Source organism: Macaca mulatta, chromosome 7 (assembly GCF_049350105.2).
Source record: "Macaca mulatta isolate MMU2019108-1 chromosome 7, T2T-MMU8v2.0, whole genome shotgun sequence".
Classification (NCBI taxonomy): Eukaryota; Metazoa; Chordata; class Mammalia; order Primates; family Cercopithecidae; genus Macaca; species Macaca mulatta.
Genome location: NC_133412.1, coordinates 89,127,865 through 89,151,865, shown reverse-complemented (window position 1 = coordinate 89,151,865; position 24,001 = coordinate 89,127,865). Strand labels below are relative to the sequence as shown.

The 24,001-nt window shown below is 43.5% G+C and overlaps 1 protein-coding gene across 2 annotated transcripts in view; it reads right to left on the bottom strand.

Moving 5' to 3' along the window:
- IGF1R (insulin like growth factor 1 receptor) overlaps nucleotides 1-24,001 on the bottom strand; it is a 319,009-nt gene that overhangs the window by 59,169 nt on the left and 235,839 nt on the right. For both annotated transcript variants that reach the window (XM_015143119.3, NM_001261352.1), the window contains 3 exon segments: nucleotides 15,056-15,368; nucleotides 9,173-9,321; nucleotides 6,500-6,644 (listed from right to left, as the gene is read on the bottom strand). In XM_015143119.3, coding sequence (XP_014998605.1) covers nucleotides 6,500-6,644; nucleotides 9,173-9,321; nucleotides 15,056-15,368 — 607 coding nt within the window.

The window sequence follows — 24,001 nt, the reverse complement described above, 5'->3', positions numbered from 1 at the left end:
AAATTCTGTGTATTTGATTAATCACTTTGAAAAGCAAGATTATCTTTTTACAGTAAACACAAACATTTTTTACAATCATTGAAGAGGCTGGGAGCCAGGATACCAATATCAATAAAACCCAGGCATTACGGAGCCTGTGGAAGCTAAAGAAAAATAAAAATAAAACCCTTGTCAAAATAATAATCAAGTCATTCATGAGCTGCCTGTCAATACTGTGCTTGTTATTCCAGCCGCAGCTTGGGGCAAGGCTCCCTGCTAAATTCCTTCCATGATTAGGTGAGAATTAAGAGAGGGTAAAAGGCAGAGACCTGTCTGCACATCTTTAAAATATGCATAAAGTTATCATTGTTTCCTAAAGGAAAAGACTACTTAAGTAAATAACTCAGTAAATGTGATTTCCATTGTTTCTAAGCTTACTGCCTTTACCTTCAAAGAATGCTTTTAAAAATTAGTTTTTTTTTTCTTGAGACAGGGTCTCACTCTGTCATCCAGGTTGGAGTGCAGAGGCGCAATGACAGATCACTGCAGCCTCAACCTCCCAGGTGTAGGCTACCTCCTACCTCAGCCTCTCAAGTAGCTGGTACCATATGTATGCCCTACCATGCTTGGTTAATTTCTCTTTCTTTTTTTTTTTTTTTAAGAGCTGGCATCTCACTATGTTGCTCTGGCTGGTCTCAAACTCCTGGGCTCAAGCAATCCCTTGCCATGGTCTTCCAAAGTGCTGGGATTACAGGTGTGAGCCACCACACCTGACCAGTTATTTATTTTTCTTTAGCTTCCATATGCTCTGTGATATCCAGATTTTATTGATACTGGTATCCTGGTTCTCAGCCTTCTCTATGTTGTAAAAAATGTTTGTTTCTACACTTGGGTAGGCCCTGTCTCCCAATCTGTAGACCACACGGGGTGGCAACAGTTGGTTATCTTCCTGAGGACATCTTTATGTTATCTCTATCGATATTTGAGTGCTGCTTGAAGATAGCCCCAGGTACAGGGTTCAGAGCACTCCATCTGGGAATCCAAAGGTCAGGTCTGAGCCTCATCTCCAGCACTTACTGAGGAACAACTCTGGGCAAAAGATTTATTCAGCTCTCCCAGGCTGGAGTCTCTCAGCTGCAAACTGGGGGTGTCTTCCTTGCTTTTCTGGCTGAGGCCAGTTGGAAGAATTGGATGGGCTAAACATAAGAGGATACCGTGAGCTTTTAATCACCCCACAAAAGTGCAGGATGACCTGTGCTACTCTCTGAAGTGTAAAAGTCCCCTGGAACAAAGTCTCAGAACAGGAAGGTCCTGTGCCCTGATAAATGGAGCTGAACCTGAGGTCTCCAGCCTACAGAGGTAGGAAGGACAGTTTCCCCATTTCAGTACTTGCTGATATATTGAAAACAATTCTGCAATTATACAACCAATCATTCCAGTTCCTTTCTCAGAGGAGAAAACTGCCTCTTCACGGCTGTCTCTAGAGGGCATCAGAACCCAGGACACAGGCTGTCATCGGCAACAGAGCCATCTGCAACTGAGAGAGTAGTTGGCCTTTTTTGCCTTTCTGCAGATGCTCCCACCAATTCATCTGCAAACGGGTTGGTTTATATCATGCCCACCCTCCCGCAAATGCAATATTTACATCAACCTTAGGGGTTCAGCAAGGGTGGAAATGTCTATCTAGGTGGAACCAGGCACCATACAGATACTCAGAAAATGTTTCCTCTTTGTTTTGTTAGGTGTTTCTTAAAAATAGCTTTACTTCTGAAGTACAATCTACCTATCAAATATTCACCCATCAGGCCGGGAGCGGTGGCTCACGCCTGTAATCCCAGCACTTTGGGAGGCCGAGGCGGGCGGATCATGAAGTCAGGAGATCGAGACCATCCTAGCCAACATGGTGAAACCCCATCTCCACTAAAAATACAAAAAATTAGCTGGGCATGGTGGTGGGCGCCTGTAGTCCCAGCTACTTGGGAGGCTGAGGCAGGAGAATGGCGTGAACCCGGGAGGTGGAGCTTGCAGTGAGCCAAGATAGCGCCACTGCACTTCAACCTGGGCAACACAGTGAGACTCCGTTTCAAAAAAAAAAGAGAAAAAAAAAATTCACGCATCATTCCATGAGCTTCAGTAAATTTACACAACTGTCCACTACTCAGTTTCAGAACATTTCCATCACCCGAGAGTTCCCTCATTCCCATTGGTGGTCAATCTCCACCTCTTCCCCGCAGCCATCCCTGGTCTGCTTTCTGTCTCTATAGTTTTGCCTTTTCTGCAAATTACATACTAATGAGTCATACAACATGTAGCCTTTTGTGTCTGGATTTTTCCTTTTCACTTATCCTAATGTTTTAGAGGTTCACCCATGTCGTAACACGCGTCATACTTCACGTCTTTTTATTGTTGAGTAGTCAGTTGTCCTTTGTGCCACATTTTATTTATCCATTTATCTTTTTATCCATTCATCTGTTGATGAACATCTGAATGGTTTCCAGTGGGTCTTTTTCTTTGGCCTGGGGGTCAGGGGAGTCCCAGGAGGCTATTATGAGTAATACTGCTACCAAAATTCATACACAAGTCTTGTGTGGGCATGTTTTCATTTCTCTTGGGTGGATCCTGGAATTGCTGGGTCACAGGGTTGAGTGTATATTTTCCAAAAGTCCCAGGGAAATGTTAAAGAGCGGCCATGTTTCAGCCTTAGAGCTCCAAGAAGGTATTACAAAGCACTGTGTGTTGCAAAGTCAAGTGGTAGGAACAAAAGCATAGAAATGCCTATCTGCGAATGTCAATTCTTTTAACTCACCACCCTCCATCTACTTTTTCCTTCTTCTTTTCAAGGCAACAATCCTTGGTAGCACCAAAGAACGTGAAATTTTAACTCCTTAGTTACCTGATGCCATCAGGAAACAAGGTTGTCCAAACAAGGGGATTTTCCAGACAGTGAAAATATTCTCTTATTTAAGAGCTTAAAAATTAACTATTTTATAAAAATCGTGTACATGTGGATTACAAAACCTGTTTCCTTTGTAAACAGCAGAGCGGCCTTGATTTTCTTAATGTTAAGGTCATTACTCTAGAAATACACCCTAGTGGTGTCCTTGAGGAAACCATGACTATGGCTTTTGTCACTCGGTTGCAAAATCAGCTCACCCTGAGTGTGATACAGAAGTCAACAGGCTCTGAGTGAGGAGTAAGAGCTCTGCTCTACGTAAAATGCTTGAATTCTCTGTTCTGGATGGCTCAGGAGACTTTTTGAGAGGGATCTCAGTGACATTTTGGAAAGTCAAGGTTGTCAGAGTTGAAGGATCTCTGTATCTCGAATTATTCTGTTCTCCATCAAAAACAAAAGGCTACAAAACTTTCATCCTATTGAACCAAATGGAAACATTTATGTTATCATTGGCTGTAAAAGAAGTTCAAGAAGGCTGGGCGTGGTGGCTCAAGCCTGTAATCCCAGTACTTTGGGAGGCCGAGGCGGGTGGATCACAAGGTCAGGAGTTCGAGAACAGCCTGACCAACATGGTGAAAGCCCGTCTCTACTAAAAGTACAAAAATAAGCCAGGCGTGGTGGTGCGTGCCAGTAATTCCAGCTACTCAGGAGGCTGAGGCAGGAGAATTGCTTGAACCCAGGAAGCAGAGGTGCAGTGAGCCGAGACAGTGCCACTACACTCCAGCCTAGGCAATAGAGCAAGATTTCATCTCAAAAAAAAAAAAAAAGAAAAAAAAAGAAAAGAAAAAGTTTAAGAAAATAGTGTGACACATGTAACAACATGGATGAACCTCTAAAACATTAGGCAGCAGTGTGAGGGGAAAATACTTAGGAAAAAAAACCATCAAAGTGCTTTGTGATATGCACATGGGAAGAAATGAAGGGATAAAGCAGTGGTTTCCAATCTTTGCTCCCTGCTGAAGTGCCTAGGGATCTTTAGACAAGCACTGATTCCTGGATCCTAATCCCAAACACTCCTATTGAATTGGGGTGGGGGTGCAACTTGGACATCAGGATTTCTCAACCCCACCCCCGCCCCCACCCCCAGTGATTCCATGATGTGTAGCAAAGTTTGAGAAACACTGGGATAAAAGTTATCTTGGCTTAAACCAAAAGCATATCGAAATAAAAATTTCAGCTCTGCTAACACTCTTCTATTCAAAAGCCTTGAATATGTTCCATGGTCTACCTAAATTATAACCCTTTATACCTGGGTGCAAAACATCTTACGTAACTCTAGTACCACCCACCTCTCCAGCGTTAGTTGCCCAACAGGCCCCAGGATGCCCCAACTTGTTGCCTTTACTCCTGCCACCCTACCTCGAATTGCCTTTCTTCACTTCAATCCTCTGCTTTCCCCAAGTTTTTCCCGAACGCCTTCAAGGCCCATCTCAAATGCCACCTTGTCAGAAGCCTGTCTGATCTTCTCAGGTATCTGGCTCTTCTCCATGCCTAGGGCACATTTCTCTCTTTCCCTTGTAACACTGTGCGAGTTCTGCTTTGCACTGCTGATGTTTATCTGTCTATCATATCCTGTCCTCTTTCTCGCTCTGACTCTTCCCTTCTTGCAGAAGAAGTGAGGGCAGCCAGTGAAGGGGCCAGACCTGACTCCGTCCCTGAGTCTAAGGAGAAATGAACAGCTGAGGTGTTGCTAGTGGTCTCAACACCTGAAGCAAACAGAGCTCTTGGGGAGCTCATCATCGTGAGGACGGGCTATACCTTTGTGGTCACGTGCCAGGAAGACAGGGTGAGAGGAAAGAGCTCCCATCGAGAGGTGAAAGATTCTTAAGAGCCCTAGCTCAAAAGAGAGCCTCTTAGAAGCAGCACACAGGAATGAAAGGCTGGAGCCGGCATCCTTGGAGCTGCAGGGCTACTGGGGAGCAGCAGCAGCAGGGAAAACCCAGGGCCCGCTTGCCCTCCCCTGCATCTAAAATGGTAAGAGCAGGCCAGGGGCCCAGGCTTACCTGGGAAGCCTCACAAACACCTGAGCATGTATCCTTAAAAGATTTTGCTGATACTTCAGGTTTTATGCAAGTTTCAGATAATGAGAAAGACATCATAAATATTCTTGCAAATAAAAATCAGGCTTTAATTTCTAGCTACATTTAAGTGCACAATACTTAGTTAACACTCCATGAAGAGGTTAATTTCCTAATAGAAATTAAACTGTCCTCTCAGCATTCACCTTTATGTCTATCATTTGCTTAGTCTAGGAAAAAAAAAAGGTGTATCGTTAAGCAACAGGAAAATCTGACAGCTACTAATCTGCTAAAGAAAAAAGAGCTCACAGATATCCAGGATTCCAGAAACAAACACCTACTTAGGAAAAAAAAAAGGCGGATAAAAAATTCATTTTAAAATTTAATACAATGAACAATGATCATCACCTTAAATTGGTAGGACCTCAGCTTGCCAGGTAAGTGACTGAGGAGTCTGGGGCTGGGCGCAGTGGCAGCCTCCTTCGATTTGCAATGAGAAAGAAGTTTTTCAAGGATTGGTGTTCCCAGTGGGGAGGACACTGTGCTTTTCAAGGATGGAATGAAGAGCTGCCCGCTCTCGTTAGCTCTATCAGATGATGGAATTTTAAGAATTTAAGACTGACCAAGAGTTAGTCTGAGAAAAACAGGGAGGCTGTAAAGAAACCCTTATGCAGTAACTTTATCCAGTTGGGGCAGATAAATCAGCAAGGACAACCTTTCCCATGACCTTCTCGCCTCTTTTTTTCCTAAATTATTTTCCCAAATTCTCTTTAGAAGGAATTCACTCCTTAATTGATAACTCCTTTTATTTTGAAGCATTCGCTTAAAGCCAGGCAACAGTCGTACTTAAAAGGGAGGGTTTAAAGAGAAAAGTACACATGCAAAGGTACACATAGGCTGACGGCTGGAAAGCAATTGTGCATGCAATAAGCACCAGCTTTTATCCTCCAGTGAAAAGCCCATGATTATTTTAAAACCCCTATCACAAAGCATGCCTGTGCCAAGGCAAAAATTCTATCAATAGTGCAAATCCTGTAAACTAATCAATAAAAACAATCTTGTGAATCTGGATTTCTTTATAACAAAATGAACTGCCCATGCTCCTCTGCTGCTCTCACTTCCAATATCTTAAGAGATGGAGTAGTTGTGCATAGTAGAGTACAGCATCCTGAGGCAGATGAGGGTTGTGCGAATGATTTCACAGGGAGGTGAGCACTCCAGATCAACTGGCTGTCAGTCTTGGCAGAAAAGCCCCAAGAACACCAAGTCTGCCCCAATTCTGCCATCTCACTGGTCACAGTCAGACATGCAACCCTTGACTGACAAGGCAAAATCGAGTAAGGGGGAAAACATCTGTTTTCCAAAACAGCAAGAATGGAGAATCATGACTCTACCCAACACCTACTCGAGCAGCACAGGCAATACTGCGGCTTCTTCCTTTCTTCTATTTAACAAGGCAGGGAGGGCTCTTACCTCAGCAACAGTTTTACAAGTATGCTGCTTATTTTGTAATAGGAGAACATCAGCTCATGAAATTTGGGGCACTTACCCTTCTAGCTGCTCCTCTCCTAAGATGAGGCGAAGGTTTTTTAGGAAGGACAAGGAGACCAAGGCATGGGAATGGCGGATCTTCACGTAGCCCGTCACCACCTCGATGAGCCCCATGAAGTTCTCCAGTTCTGAAGCAATGTTATCTACATTGAAAGGGGATCATGTCACTGTGTGCTTACTTGGTGTAAGGGTGACATACTTGGATTCTTACAAACACAAGTGAGAACAATTCAATGGCAGGTGCCCCCTGAGATGCTCAGGCTCCCAGCACAGGACTGGCCATTCCCGGACAAAAGCACGCTTCCCTGGCTTGACTCTCAACAACCACTCCTGGAATGAGGACTCCCAGGCAGGGGAAGGCAAGTTTCTAGGAGGTTGGGGGTACTACAGCTCTCAAGCTGATCATAAATACCAGACTGGCAATTAGCTAAGGCTGACAAATGTAGGGAACGTCTTTTAATATGCTCTGTCAACAGACAGTATGGCCTCCACAGTACAAGGGCATGACTAAATCAACAACATTTTCTCCATCTCATTCAGAACTGCCTGTGCTGCCTTTCTAATTCCTAAGATACAGGAATCTATATTTAAAGGTTCCATTTTACTAAGACTAGAAGAAAATATACCAAAATGTTAACAACGGCTATCTATGAGGGATTTTTAAAAATTCATTTCTGCATTGCTAAGTTTTCTATAATATTTACGTATTGCTTTTGGAACTAGAAAATAGTTGGAAAAATAGTTGCTATTACAGATGTACAAACATAATATGCAAACAACAGGTTTCCTTTCATCTTGTTTAGTCTACCCTTTCCCCTAGTAAATAAAAACCAATTTTCAGTTCAACTAACGCTAAAATTTTAATAAAGACCATAATGAACTGGGTGTGGTTCAATTAATGGGATTTTACTGTGTATAATTTATGAAGACATATTTAATAAAAGGCTCTATTTTGCTTTGAGTTGATACAAATAAAATAAGGGTACTAAAGGATAAAGCCCTACATCTAATTTAACAGCTTTCCAAGAAAAATTAAAGGGAAATTTAAGTTGAAAAGATGAGAGCTTGTGTGCAGTTGATGTTTTAAGGAAGAGATCCTGAATTTTAAATGTGGGGCAGGAAGCATGCCTTAGTCAAGATCAGGAAATTTCCCCTATAATGAGATGTCCCATCATCCTAAATCCAATCTATTTCCTGCAATGGACATAAACCGGAAGACACACTTCATCATCATGCATAAATATGCACCAATTCCTTCATAAAATGATACTTCTCCATGGATTTAATTCACAGATTGAAATTTTATCTTCAGAGGAAGATAAAAAAGTTTAGGCACTCAAAAGGTATGTTCTAGGGATAAGCAAATTAAAAGTAAATGAGAAAATGCAGACACAGCCAAAAGAATTAAACTTCAGAAGTACCATGAGAGCAGGGAAGCCCTAGTTGTGGGGAACAGAGTTACCTTCATCATGGAGGACTGAGAGTGGGTATATTGTGAACAACAGCAAGGGATATCAACAAAGTCAGAAGAAATAAGCAAAAACTTGTTTCTGTCCTTTCTAAACCTTAAGAAAACAGTTTATTCATTTAACAAATATTAAGGAAAAGCAAATTCTCAAAATACATTATTTTTCCTCTCAAACTGTAAAAAAAAAATTCTTCATAAAAGGATTTCCCCAAAAAATTCCTTTCAACTTGAAAGTCTTTTTACAGTATTTATTCTAGCTTATAAAACTATCAGTACCTTGAACAAGTGGTCCCAGTAGCAGAGAATTTAAGGCACCATTACTAGAAGCCCTTGGCAATGAAAAAATCACAAGTGAAAAGATTTTTTAAATTATCCAGGCATGGTAGGGTGTGCCTGTAGTCCCAGCAACGTGGGAGGCTGAGTAGAAGGATTGTTTGAGACCAGGAGTTCCAGGTTATAGTGAGCTATGATTGTGCCATTGCACTCCAGCCTGGGTGACACAGTGAGACTCTGTCTCAAAACAAAACAAAGAAACAAACACACAAAAAAACAAAGTGAAGAGATCGCAGGCTAAGTCAGTGGGAAATCCTTTGCACAAATCCAACTTAGAAGCAACTTACCAGGAATGCCATCTACTGCAAATATAGGTCATTGTACCGAGGTGAGACTGAAACTTTACGTACACAGTGACACATACTTGTATCCTTTTGTCTCTCACAAGTAAATTTGGCAATCTAGCATTCTTTTGGACTTCATAAAAGTTTAACGTGGTATCACTAAACTTCCCTTTGCTCAGTCTTCTCAGTAAATTCAAGTAACGATCACTCTTTAGACTTGAAAGATGTGTGGATTTGGCTACAGCTGGAGTCTGCTGAGTCACACCTCTGATCCAATGGTCTCTTCTGGGGTTTGTATGTGTCAGGGCTTGCCTCTCCTATGCAAGATGTGACTAACAAAAAGATGAGCGATGACCCTCTTTACAGGAATAAATGATGTGCCAATGGCTAAAAAACAGATTGCCTTTCAATCTGTTTTTTATCTTTCAGGGAAACTCAAAGAAGAGACGTCATGCGTGAGGCTTACACACCATGTTGTTTATCTAAGCCCATATTTTAGTGGTGACTCAGGGACAGGAGCATGAAAAGCATCAACAAAAGAAAACCATGAGATCTAGCCATTTTTTCAGTGGGATGAAATACTTACTCCCCCGTCGGATGTTAATGAGCAAATTGCCCTTGAAGATGGTGCATCCTTGGAGCATCTGAGCAGAAGTAACAGAATCAATGGTCTTTGTTTTCTTTTCTTCCTCACAGACCTTGGGGCAAGGACCTTCACAAGGGATGCAGTACATGCTGTTGAAGAAAAAAAAAATCAAAAACACAGATAATTGAGTCTGTCTTCTTGCATTAAAAAAGTCATAAGGATATGCTTTTTATTGTTATTACAGCATGCATTAGAAAAAGCAACTGTTTTGAAGTGTTCGTGTAGTCACATGGTATATCATTCCCAAGCCCACCCAAGAAAAGCCACTCACATTGCAACCAAAAGGAGAAAGAGCCTACAAAGGAAGAGCGTGTTGCTTGCTTCCAGACAAAATACATGATGCATCCTCAAGGCATTTGTGTATCATAGCCTGTTGACTGATGAGCCAGCTGGTTCCATGTGGGAGAGATAGTATTGCAGAAAGGAAGCTCTGGGGGTTCTCTGGAGGAACACAGAGCTGCTTTCTGATATTGTGACCCTGGCCTGTGTACCTGGAGCAGTAGCTAGGAGAGAAGACAGGGACAGCAAAGGGACTGTAGTGTCTCTGCCTAACAGTAGTCCAGCTCCTGCAGTCAGTGTCTCAGGGAAACCCAGTGACGGATGCCAAAAGGCATGTGGTACAGCGCAGATCCATTATTTTCTTGCTAAAGCACAACTGAAATTATTTCTTGACAGTGTTTTGCAGAAACTTGTAAACTGATCCAAATGTTGTTTTCGCTGCATACACAATAAAAGCAAGGGGTTTCCATTACTTTGTAACGAGCTCTTATTTCAAATGCTATCCTGAACATGGCACAAACCACCAAGAGTCAGGGACAAGAAAGACTGGCACTTTTCCTGCTTACCTGCCGTTATTTACAAAATAGCAGACAAAATGCTAACCTAGCAGCTGAACCTTTGGGATCTATAGTTATATATAGAACAAGGGTCAGAAAGTTGAACTGATTTCCAAACAAGACAAATGATACGACCTTTTGCGACGTGTGTGTTAACAGGATGGTAAGTTGGGGAGCCATTACATGTACATTATTGTTCTTAAATCATCTCTCAAATTTCATGAAGTAAAAACATTCAAGAAAAACAGTGTAAATTATAGCTCTTTTTATTAATGTCCCTTCCCCCTATCTATGAAGGTTATTTTGTATCTAAGACAAAGATGTAGGGTTCTGTTCTGTTTAAAAGCTAATAGGTAAACAAAACTTCTCTGGTATTTTCCTATTGCGTGTTTGGGAGAATGGGGATCATGGCTTCCAGAAGGCTCCTGCAGGAACTGGACCCACCCACAGATGGGGAGTCCTTCCTCTACCATTGCACTCACCATTCTCATTTCTAGCCTGGGTTGGGGGCTTACCTTCAGCACTTTTTTAGTTGGTCTTCTGTTGTTTCTAATTTATCTACATACCCTATAAACTCCCACTCTCCCTTTAAAAAAACATTTTATTTTAAAATAATTATAGAGTCACAAAAAGTTGCAAAGATTTACAAAGTTACAGAGAGATCCCACATAGCCTTCATCCAATTTCCTCCAATGGTCACTACATCTTACATCATGATAATGCAGTATCAAACCTGGAAATTAACTCTGTGTGTGTGTGTGTGTGTGTGTGTGTGTGTGTGTGTGTACGCACGTGCCCGCATGGTGCTCTGTCACTGATCACTTGTGTAGATTTGTGTAATCACAACAATCAAGATACAGAACTGTTCCATCACCACAGAGCTCTCCCTGATGCTACCTGTTCATACTCACTGCCCTGCTCAACCTAGTCCCCAATGTCCCTAACACCTGGCAACCACTTATCTGTTTTCCATCTCTATAATCTGTCTTTTTTTTTTTTTGAGACAGGGTCTCACTCTGTCGCCCAGGCTAGAGTGCAGTAGCATGATCTCAGCTCACGATAACCTCCACCTCCTGGCGGTTCAAGTGATTCTCCTGCCTCAGCCTCTGGAGTAGCTGAAACTACAGGTTTGCACCACCATGCCTGGCTTCTATATTTTTTTTTTTGAGACAAGGATCTCACTCTGTCACCCAGGGTGGAGTACAGTGGCACAATCTTGGTTCACTGCAACCTCAGCCCTTCTGGGTTCAAGTGATTCTCCTGCCTCAGCCTCCTGAGTAGCTGGGATTACAGAGACGGGTCACCACGCCCAGCTAATTTTTGTATTTTTAGTAGAGATGGGGTTTCACCAAGTTGGCCTCCTGACCTCAAGCAATCTGCCCACCTCAGCCTCCCAAGGTGCTGAGATAGGTTATGAGCCACTGTGTCCAGTCAAACTTTGTATTTTTAGTAGAGACAGGGTTTCACTATGTTGGCCAGGCTGGTCTCGAACTCCTGACCTCAGGTTATCCACCCACCTCAGCCTCCCAAAGTGCTGGGCTCACAGGCGTGAGCCACCTCGCCCGGCTATAATCTGTCATTTTGAGGATGTTGTATAAATGGAATTATACAGTATGTGATCTTTTGAGGTTGGCTTTTTCACAGAGCATAACGTTCTTGAGATCCATCCAAGCAGTGTACTTCAATGGTTTGTTCCTTTTTATTGCTGAGTAATAATATTCCATGGTGCAGATGTCCCACAGTTTGTTTAACTAATTACCTATCATAGGACATCTAAGTGATTTCCAGTTTGGGGTTATTACAAATAAAGCTGCTACGGACGATGGTGTACATGTTTTTGTGTTGACATAAATTTCATTTCTCTGGGATAAATATCCATGGTTACAACTGCTGGGTTGTAACGTAAGTGTATGTTTAGTTTATCTCCATCTTTCACTCAAATAGAAAAATCTGAAGCTGGGTACAGTGGCTCACATCTGTAATCCCAGCACTTTGGGAGGCTGAGGCAGCAGGATCACTTGAGCCCAGGAATTTGAGGCTGCAGTGAGCTATGATAGTGCCACTGCACTCCAGCCTGGGCGACACAGCCAGTCTATCAAAGAGAAAAGAAAAGGGGGAAAAAAAAAGGAAACAATCATCTTTGGTAAAAAGTCTAGGAGTCATCGGGCACTTAAAAAATGTTTTTCTAAGAAATGTTTTGATAACATGTTTATAGATTAAGCTTCCTCAAATCCATTATGGTATACAGAAGGTATAAACAAGATAAAAAAATAAATATTTTAAAGTAATTGTTAAGTAAGCCTCAAAGGCAGAGAGAAGGGAATTTATTATTCTTTATGGTGTTTTATTTTTAAACAAAAAGGTAGATGTATAGTTTTGAATGGACTGTAAGAATGAATAGGGGAAATAATGGCTCAATTCTCTGAAGAGTGTGCTAGAGCGGAAGAAACAACACTGTCAAATGGACAGCATTCCCACTTTGCCACAACTCTGGTGGCTGCAGAATGACCAAAGGCCTCCAAATGTCATTCAGAAAATGTATTCACAAAACAAAGATGATAGCATACTGAGTTCATGGACAAGCTACCGCTCCCCTAACCCTACCCCAAGGAGCAAGGTGATGTCTGAATAGTGGCTGAGCCTCAACTTGGTTCCAGGCACTGCCCCTGGGCCCGAGGTGTGCACCAGTAAAGGCCCTTTTACACTCAAAGGCTGCCAACAAAATGTGAGTACAATGAGGTAGACTGATTCTGGACATAATATGTATCCTCTGCAGCTCACTGAAGTCCTTGGCCTATTTATCATTTTAAAGTATTCAGAATAATTTTGTTCTTCGTTACTATCCTAATGGTTATACAAATCATAAGAGGCAGAAAGTTGCTCTACATCTAATACTATAAAAGAAAATGAGTATTATCTTTGATTTGAAGGTAAACCTACAGTAGAAGCTGCATCTCCAAATAATACACTAGAAAAAGAACCCCTTTATAAACACTTGCTCGATGTACTTTATAGAAATAAACTGCAGCAAAAATTTTATTTAAAATTAACATCTACTTTTCAAATGATAAATGATATTTATTTATTTATTTATTTTTGAGACGGAGTCTCACTCTGTTGCCCAGGCTGGAGTACAGCGGCGCCATCTCGGCTCACTGCAAGCTTTGCCTCCCGGGTTCACGTCATTCTCCTGCCTTAGCCTCCCGAGTAGCTGGGACTACAGGCACCCGCCACCAGGCCTGGCTAATTTTTTGTATTTTTAGTAGAGACGGGGTTTCACCCTGTTAGCCAGGATGGTCTCTATCTCCTGACCTCACTTTGTGATCCGCCTGCCTCGGCCTCCCAAAGTGCTGGGATTACAGGCGGGAGCCACCACACCTGGCCAATATTTTTATATTTGAAGAATAGATTTTGACAGACTCAGAAAGACAGGCCCCCTGGTGCTAATCACGAAGAAGGCATTTTGTCCACTAAAACAGCACTTTCCTAAAAGTTCCTTTTTTTTTTTTTTTTTTTTTTTTTTTTGAGACAGAGTCTCTGTTGCCTGTGCTGGAATGCAGTAAGGTGATTTTGGCTTATTTCAGCCTTGACCTCAAGGGCTCAGGTGATCCTCCCACTTCCAATTCCCAAGTAGCTGAGACTACAGGTGTGTGCCAACACGCCCAGCTAATTTTTGTATCTTTTGTACAGATGGGGTTTGCATGTTGCCCAGGCTGATCTTGAACCCATGGGCTCAAGGGATCTGCCTACCTCGGCCTCCCAAAGTGCTGGGATTACAGGGGTGAGCCCCTAAAAGCTCTTTACTCTGCTCCAGGAAAGGGAACAGCAACCCCAAATCTCCAATCTTCTTTTGCTTTCAAAATTGTAGTTCCCACATTTCTAAACAATGCTAGCATCTTATTTTCAAAAGCATAAACCCAATCTTCTTTTGCTTTCAAAGTTATAGTTACCACATTTCTAAACAATGTTAGCATCTTATTTTCAAAAGCATAAACCAATGACAAATTTGTAGAAGTCCAGTTGACATGTACAAAAGGGATGGCATTTGTTATAAGAAACTCCATTTTTTTTTTTTTTTGGAGACAGAGTCTCACTCTGTCGCCCAGGATGGAATGAAGTGGTGTGATCTTGGCTCACTGCAACCTCTGCCTCCCAGGTTCAAGGAATTCTCCTGCCTCGGCCTCCCGAGTAGCTGGGACTACAGGCACGTCCACCATACCCGGCTAATTTCTGTATTTTTAGTAGAGACAGGGTTTCACCACGTTGGCCAGGCTGGTCTCAAACTCTGACCTCAGGTGATCCATGCACCTCAGCCTCCCAAAGTGTTGAGATTACAGGCGTGAGCCACGTGCCCGGCCATAAGGAAATTCTTTGCTTCCCAAGTGAAGTCTCAAAGTTCAGGAAGGAAAATGAAGGACATGATGAGCACTGAGGGAGGGTCAAGGTAGAGGGGGATGAGAGGAAGGAAGTGTTGATGGGAAAATGTTGCTTATTTTAAGCTACTGCTTACTCTGAGCTGCTGCTAGCTCTTGCACTAAGATGTTTAGGTCTGCTTGCTGGTCTCAAGGATGGTGGTGGGGGCTTGGCCTGTCTTTTCTCTTGCACTTCCAAAGCCTCACCTGGCTAGCAACACCTAGACTAGGAAAATCTAAAACTATAGTCCCGTCTTAGATGCCAGCTTGGCAAGTACCCAGAGAGACCATGAACTCTGGGTATTGAAACCAGCAAGCAGGTACTTAATTTCAAATGGCCAGGCAGTATGCACTTAAAAAATAAAACAAACTGGTGAGGGGGGCCAGTAAGCCATGCCAATTGTTCCCAGAATCTCACCAAACATTTAAGGTAAGCCAGCCCTCTCAAACTGACCCACCTCAGTTAACTTCCTGAGGGCTGCACCCAGATGAAACAACTGACAGTCTACTTTTCTGTGCCAGGGTGGCGGGTGGAGTGGGGGCGGGTAGTGACCACAGGTGTGGCCACGACTGACCTCTGGCTGCCGTTGCGGATGAAGCCTGAGGGGCACTCCTGCATGCACTCGCCGTCGTGGATCACGAAACCCTCGGAGTCGCTGCTCTCGGCGCTGAGGATGTTGGCGCAGAAGTCACGGTCCACACAGCGCCAGCCCTCAAACCTGTAGGTGTTGGGCGGGCAGGCAGGCACGCAGACACCGGCGTAGTAGTAGTGGCGGCAAGCTACACAGGCCGTGTCGTTGTCAGGCGCGCTGCAGCTGCCCAGGCACTCGGGGTGGCAGCACTCGTTGTTCTCGGTGCATGCCCTCTTCCCACAGGCACTCGGGCACACTGTGGAGACAGAGGAGAGACGGAGGTGAGATGGGGCAGGGGCGGCACCGCCTTCTCTGGGCCTGGCCAGCATCCTTCTGGGTCATTCACTGCTACCACCAGCACCAGATCGCTCACTGAGGAGACAATACAAAAACACACTACGAAATCCTCTCCCCAACCACTTAGACCTGCAGAGAGTAGATATATTTAAAGTTCAGCCTGTCCTAGGAACTCCTTGTTTGGTCTGGGACAAACCATTAGCTTCGGTGATCCTGATCCTCTCTCTTCCCATCTGTAAAATGAGGGAGATAATACCCACTTTCGAAGGTTGCCTCAGGCATGGGTGAGCCAGTGGAAGCCCTAACAGGAACCCTATGGTTCATTAGTAATTTAAAAGGCATTGTTCTATGCTCACTTTGCATTTCAATTATGTTCCTTACTGAAAACTCTTTTAAAGCCTTAGCGTGTAGAAATGCTTATTTTGAAAATGATTAAACTACACTCTATAGTAAAGATGATAGCATTCAAAATGACTTCAGGAAAATTTCTGTTGGCTTAATGATATCAAAGGTGTTACCCCAAATAAGCCATGATATCCTAACCTGTAAGATGACCAAGAAGTCACCATGTCTGAGGGTCATTCTCAAGTCCAAGAACATGCGTTTGTTACAGGAAAGGGGTCCTGACCCAGATCCCAAGAGAGGGTTCTTGGATTTTACTCAAGAATAATTCAGGGTGAGTCTATAAACTGAAAGCAAGTTGATTAGGAAAGTAAAGGAACAGAAGAACCAGGACAGAGCGGTTGCCCATTTTTATGGTTATTTCTTGATGATATGCTAAACAAGGGGTGGATTATTCATACCTCCCCTTTTTAGACCATATAGGGTAACTTCCTGATGTTGCTATGGCATCTGTAAACACTCATGGTGGTGGTGGGAGTGCAGCAGTGAGGACGACCACAGGTCACTCTCGTCACCATCTTGGTTTTGGTGAGTTTGGGCCGGCTTCTTTACTGCAACTGTTAGATCAGCAAGGTCTTTATGACCTGTATTTTGTGCTGACCTTTAATCTCATCCTGTTACTTAGAATGCCTTAACCGTCTGGAATTCGGCCCCATTTTACCTAGCTCCTATTCAAGATGGAGTTGCTCTGGTTTCAATGCCTCTGACAGGTGGGTGAGTAGTATCTCTGAGCCCACGGAACCACAGGATATTAGAAGCCATTTCCTCTAAGCCTCTTTGTGTGCTAAAGTTAAATCAGTGTCTAATAACCACAGATCCATGCGTACATCCCAAATAGATGAGCTGGCATTTATTTCCATAACAATTCTGCCATGATCACACTCTGTGGGCTGTTAGTCTTACTTGTAAATTAAGTATAAATCAACAGAATATGAAATCTGGTTTGCATTATACATTTCCTACTTTATCCTCAAATTGGAAAACAATACAAAATTATTTAAATGTGTATGTTTTTGACTCTGACCTGCAATACTGAGTGGAGATTCTAGAATTCGTTTTTTCTTGTAATAAAAATACATGATGAAAAAAATCAGAGATCACAAACAAGTAAAGAGAATACAGAGAACGAGTAAGTCCATGTACCCACAAGTGACCCCTTTATTAATATCTTCATGCAGACCTTCCCTGGTCCTTTCTTATGTATGTACATGGACATATAAATACAAGTATCTATAAAAAGGACAAGCCATTCTGAAAGCTGCTTTTTTTTTTTTTTTGGCACAAAAGGTTGTGAATTCCACAAACATTTAACAGCAGTACTACATCCCATTGTAGAATGTATATCGTAAGTTACACCTGTTCCCAACTATAAGATATTTCCTTTACTTTTTATTATTGCAATCAGCAAAGCAATCTTCATGAGCACCCTTAACATTTCGTTCGGATCAATTTCCAGAATTCATCTTGTTGGGTTAAACTGTCCTCTAGAAAGTTTGTACCAGTTTATATACCCACTAGTTGCCTCCAAGAGTTCCTATTTCGCTGCAAATAGGTGAACTTGAAAACAGATATCAGAACTTGGACATGCAAATAAACAGTGTCACCTCTGAAGAAAATTGCTGTGATACTGTCAAGTTTAAAATACTTTTGCAACTTTCTCTTTTGAAGTCATCCTTTGACAGAAACAACAGGTTGCCTTCCATTATTTATTCTTCTTATCGTTTTCAGTAATTTTTAGTTGGGAATATTGCCATCCAGTTACAGACTACATCTCCCAGTCTTCCTTGTAGCTAGAGGTGGCCCTATGACTTAAGTTCTGGCCAGCGAGATATAAACAAACTTTTTGACTGGAAGACTCCTGAGAAGAGAGAGGGCATGGCCATCCTGCTCCTTGATGGCTGGAATGCAGTAGTAATGCATTCTTGAGCTCCAAGCTCAAGTACCAACCTTGGACCACAAGGTGAAACATCAAGAATGGTGAAGCACAATAAAAGGAACTTAGTACCTCACGAGAGTGGGGTCGCTAGGCTAACCCTGGACTGCTTACTCCAGACATCTTTAGGTGCAAGAAAATACACTTTTATCTTGTTTCAATGACTGCTATTCATATATGCAACTCAACTAATCCCAACTGAGACATGTCTTCAGAGCTATCTATAAAGTAAAGAAGAAACCCATTCCTGTCAGTTTATGCCATTTTGTTGATAAGGATTGGCTCTCAATGACTCCAGGCTATTTCCAAAAACTAATCTAACCCACAAGTAATAAGGAGTTACCCATCTCTGATCACACCATAAAAGTATGCATTTTATGAGTTCCTAAAACGTTGGGATATATATGCTGTCTGACAAGGTGACTTTCTTGAAGAGGATAACACAAATTTGAATTTACAAACCTAGTATATTTGCTGTAAACACACACACACACTCTCTCTATCATCAAGTCCCCACTTGAAGACAGTTAATAATTTCAAATATATCCATTACAGAGGTCACGTCAAGGTCCAAGATCTAAAGATGCACTGAAATTGGGTATCCCAATTTCATGTTTTTAAACTGGTAACAACAGAATATAATTCCATCTATTCTTCATTTATTCATTTAGCAACTATTTAATGTGTGCTGCACCTGTGTGCCAGAGAGATGCACGCAGGACCAGCGCCAATCCTGTCCCCAAGGAATGGACGATACAGCAAGTACAGTAGTGAGTGGAGCTGCCTGGTGTTTCCTGGACTTCTGGGTGCTGGGGAAGGTTTTGTGGAGTTGCAAGTGGAAAGATGAGCAAGGGAGGAATAAAGAACATGGCAGGCGCAATCACATGTAAATGCTTGTAAAAGCAATGGGGTCACTATGGGTGCAAGGGCTGGGTGTTAATGAAGAAGGCCAGGGACCACGGCTCAGGGAGGCACCGATGGCCTGTCCAAAACGGTTTAGCCCAACTGTGGATAATATGAAACCATGGAGAGTTTTAGGCAAGGGAACAACATGGCCAGATTTTCGTATCAGAAAGGTTACCTGGCAGCAGTGCAAGGGGCATGATGATCAGAGAGCGTAGGGTTGAAAGGAGAGAGGGACCAGGCTGGAAGAGAGCAGACTTTCAGCCTATGTTATTCCCACAAAATTCACGTCGTATAATAGATCTGTGAGGTTCAATAACAATGCTAGAGAAACAACTCTCACATTCCTGCTCATCAGGCGCGTGCCAGCAGTATTAAGAATACACCCATCTCGGAGCACTGAAGTCCCTGGAGGTTGCTCTTCAGACATCACCATCACCATGCTTTGTCATTAGAGGAAGGAAACACTGATTGAGAATCTTACCGTCATCATCAGAGACTAACTGGGGGGACCAACATCTACTTGCAGAATCCCTTTCCCTGACAATTTAAAGAAAACATTACATAAAATGATGTGTAATAGACATTAAGATCAAGTAGCTATTAATGCAGTCGTAATAACTCAAGAATGTTGAAAAGAACAGAAAAATGTCCCTCTGCACTTGCTTGCAAATGATTATACCTAAATATCAATGTCGGGCTTTTCCAGGATGAGAAAGAAAGAAAGAAAAAAAAACTTGACAAAGTACTTGTAGACATATTCTGCATTTCCCACACATCTGAACAGTGGTCCCCCAAAACCTCCCAAAGGAGTGAGTGAAATTGTATCATCCAGTCAGTCAGTTCGTGCCACAACCAATACACAGGCTGGGGAAGTCGGGTTTGTTTCGGTGGTGGGAGCTATTTCTGAAGGAACTTCAGTAAAACCAACCAGGAAAAATCATTTTCTTTATATACAGAGCAACTTCTTAAAGGGATCACAAATCAAGGGGTTCCTTTGTGTTAAATGATGCAAACTATGCATAAGCACATGCTCTATGCGGGAGTAGCAATGGAATGTGATGGGGAGAAGAGGGGAAGGTCAAAAGGAAAGGTGATGTGTTTGTTAGAGGACGAACTGTGTAAATAAGCATTGCTCCAGAGACGGCCACCATGCTCCCCTCACTGAAGCACAACCTGAAAGAATCTGGGAGGCAAGCAAGAGAACGCGAACAAGTGCGGGATTAGAGTCCTAGAGCCAGCTCCAGAAGCCCGCTGTAAATTTTGTCTCATCTCGATGTATATAAATATTATTAGTGTTCAGGACCATTAAGGGATTTCTTGAAAAGCCCCGGGCAGTGTGTCTCGCCAGCAGATGGATGGCTGTTCCACGTGAGCGCCAAAACTGAGAATTTCATCTAGTACCAAATTTCCATTACAGTGCTATGGGGGAAAGGAATGGACCCTCTTCTCTGGCTTCTATGAATAAACACACTGAGTGCGATTAAAGGCATTTCAGCTTTTAAAAATAGGAGGAAAGCAGAAGCTGCTATAAACTAACAAATATACAAAGAAAAAAGCAAACTGATTTTGCCCATGAGATCTTTCTATTCCTTGGAATTCTTAGTGACCAACAATAAAAACAAAGGCCCATCTAAACTGTTGGAAAAGCTAACAATATGTCCCACATCTACCACTAAAAGGATTGGTTCAGGGTCGTGATCACATAAAAACGAGGCACTGCATTTAAAAGCTCGTTCTCTTCATTTTTTTTTTTCCTTGGGGGGAGAGGAAAAAGAGTCACACGCATCAGCCTTTAACTCTATCCTTCTCCAGAGTCCTTGAATGTATCAAATTATTTCTAGAGTTTTTTAAAAAACCATTTGTTTTTGTTCTTGCCAGAGTTTTTTTTTTTTTTTTTAATAATCATTAATTTGGAGAAACCATTTTTAAAAGCACACCATAGGCCGGGCATGGTGGCTCATGCCTGTGATCCCAGCACTTTGGGAAGCCGAGGCAGGCATATCACCTGAGGTCAGGAGTTCAAGACCAGCCTGCCCAACATAGAGAAACCCCATCTCTTACTAAAAATACAAAAATTAGCCAGGTGTGGTGGCACGTGCCTGTAATCCCAGCTACTTGGGAGGCTGAGGCAGGAGAACTGTTTGAACCCAGGAGGCGGAGGCTGCAGTGAGCCAAGATGGCACCACTGCACTCCAGCCTGGGCGACAGAGCTAGATCATGCCATTTTACTCCAGCCTGAGGGACAAGAGCGAAACTCTAGCTCCAAAAAAAAAAAAAAAAAAAGATACTCAACCTCTTCACAAGGAACAAAACATGAAAGGGGGGGGGGGTCACTTGGCCATACAATATTTTACAATGCAAACAATTTTATCCGCGATAATTTCTAGAGGAAAGAACTTATTTCTGTAGATGTTCAAATAAGGTAAAGCTTCTGAATCGAAATACAGAAGAGTTTAGGGCCGTCTCAGCTGTTTCTGGGTTGCCCTAAGGGACACTGTTCCATATAAACACAGGGAGAAGCCTCCCTAGCAGGCATGCACCCTTATGCAGGCGTATTAACTGCTCCTAACTTCATGAAAGTGAGCTTCGACCTCCAAAGTGCATCAGAGAGACACATGGTCCAAAGAGATTTTATGATTCTCTTGCCTTGCCAGGAGAGGAACTGACCATCAGACAACACAGGGAGGAGAAGGACAGGGAGAGGAGGGGAGGGCAAGCGAGGGGCTGTAAGTAAACTGACATGCAGGGTCCTCCCCCAGCCCAAACAGAAGTCCACCCAGGCCATGGGCATTCTTCTCCAGAAAGGACTTAGCTCAGCTGAGGGAATGAGAAAGGCTTCTTTGGATTTTAGCAGTCAGGCCTCAGGTAGGTTACACCCTATAAACCTGGCAGGTTCAGGACTCAGCCCAGCCCTCCCAGGGCTCACAGCCTGAGGACGAGCAGTGGGAATATGAGCCAGTAGCAAGCAAAGGGCAGATTAGGGCTGCTTGCCAGGGGAAGGGACTTCCAGGCCAAAGCTGGAAAAGTGAGTAGGAGCTAGCAGGTGCATGGGGATGTTGGCAGAGCCGACAGAGAGTGTGGGCCAAGAGAAGCAAAGGTAACAAAGAAGACCTCGGCACGACTGAAGGATGGAAGCACTGGGGACAGAGGGGAGGGGAGACTGGGAGGAAAGATGGTGTGCCCCGAGGTAGGAGAGCCTGGAACAGTCTTTTAATCCAGCAATAGGAGTTTGGACTACTCTTAAGAAGAAAAAGACTATTTTAAGCAGGAGGCACATGATCAGATATGCATTTTAGCCACAGCGGCCCAGATCAAGTGCAGATGAGGAAAAGCAGGGTAGATTCAAGATATGTCCAGGACCATTTGGAAGGGTACAGAACTTTTTTTTTTTTTGAGAGGGAGTCTCGCTCTGTCGCCCAGACTGGAGTGCAGTGGCGCTATCTCAGCTCACTGCAAGCTCCACTTCCCGGATTTTCGCCATTCTCCTGCCTCAGCCTCCCGAGTAGCTGGGATTACAGGCGCCTGTCACCACGCCCGGCTAGTTTTTTGTATTTCTAGCAGAGACAGGGTTTCACAGTGTTAGCCAGGATGGTCTCAATCTCCTGACCTCGTGATCTGTCTGCCTTGGCCTCCCAAAGTGCTGGGATTGCAGGAGTGAGCTACCGCGCCCCACTGGGTACAGACTTTTCTTTTGAGGGGTACAGAAAGATTAGCTCAGTCTGGGACGTGTTGTTTTTGTGTACACATCCAAACGGAAATGCCTAGCGCACAGTTTGTATGGATGCAATCAGGCGCAATCTGAGCTGGAAATGTCCTGAGGTGTGGTCAGCAGATGGATGGAGAGGGGATTGTGGGTGGGGTGTGGGGGAGGTCTGAGGATGCCCGGGGGACCCAGGACAGATCCCAGCACACACCGTGGCTAAGGCTACCACCGTTCACAGGGGCCTAGCAACCCCCAGCAGAGTCTTCACTCCTTTAGAATACCCCACTCCTTTAAAAGAAATGTGCTCCAGTGGATTACAGTATATTCATCTGTGAATTCCCAGACCCATGTTTCACCCTTCTCTCTCCCCAAGTCTAGGTAACAATAATAATGTATTTGTGGAATTATCTGGAGCCTTGTGAACACGCTACCAAGGGCCTAAAGGCAAAGAGTTTTCAACCAAGGGTTGGTCCTTGCTGCCTTCTGTCTGGTCTTCAAACTAACCAGAGTGACAATAAAAAGAGCCCCTCCCTCAGGGGCTACTTAGGAAGCCTGTGTGCCCTGCTGCTTTTCCAGGGAGGCAGAGGCAGCCCAGCAAACACTTTCGACAGAAAGGGTATCTTTATTTCCAACACCCACGAATGACTGCAGAAGGGCTCAGGGAGCCCATGACTGGCACAGGAGGAGGACAGCCTGGCCAGGGCAGGCGCTGAGTCCACTCAGCCGACAGGTGTGCCACCATGCTCTCGCCTCGTAAAATAATCTTCAATCAGCCCTCGCTTCTGTCCTCTCACACATACTACTCTCCACCCCTATCACCCCAGTGAAGAACAGAGTGATGGTGAGCACAGGCTTCTCAGGCTCAGAGAGCCACCGTATTGTACCTCGGCATATTAGTTTGAAGTTCTCTAAACAAGTCTGCTAGTTTGGAAAAGGAAGCTTAGTTGAAAATGTTTAGACCCATGAGGTAAAACCAAATGCTGCACATACACACAGTAAATAAATATTTTCTCAAAATGAAGACAAGAGGATTCTGTCAAGCTTCTGGTCATCCTAAGGAATGGTTGAAGAAAAACCCCACTGAGCCACTGCCTAGAGATTCCAGGAAGAGTTTAAAACAACTTCCAAACAGGTTTCTGTCTGGAGCTGCAGCCATTATGTGGAAGCAGCTATGCATGGCAAAAGAAAGCTCAAGTGGCAAGCTCTGTGTCTTAAACATTCACAAAAGAAAATCACATTGGCAACCTCACTCTTCTCAATGCCAAAAAGAAACAACCTCATTCTAGAGAAAATATCCCACTACAGTAGTTAAGACCCAGAAGAAACACTTTATGGTCAGAATGGAAGATATCACAGTTTGTCTGTCTGAACCTAAATAAAAAGGTTTTCAAGAGAACCAGTGTTTTGGGGGTGCACCCAGGAGTACACAGAAAGGTACACCCGAACAGAACTCTCAGTGTGCACGGCAGGGCTGGTTAGTCACAGGGCTGGACCACACCTTTCTGAACCTGTTAAGACAGAAGGCCTGAAAGCTCTCATTTTCTCCCAAGTCCAGTGTGTGCAAGGAGATCTTGCAGTCTTTGAAAGGGGCTGATTTTGAGTCTGCTGTCTTCCTAACAGGAAGAAGCCTAGACAAGGGTGAACTTCC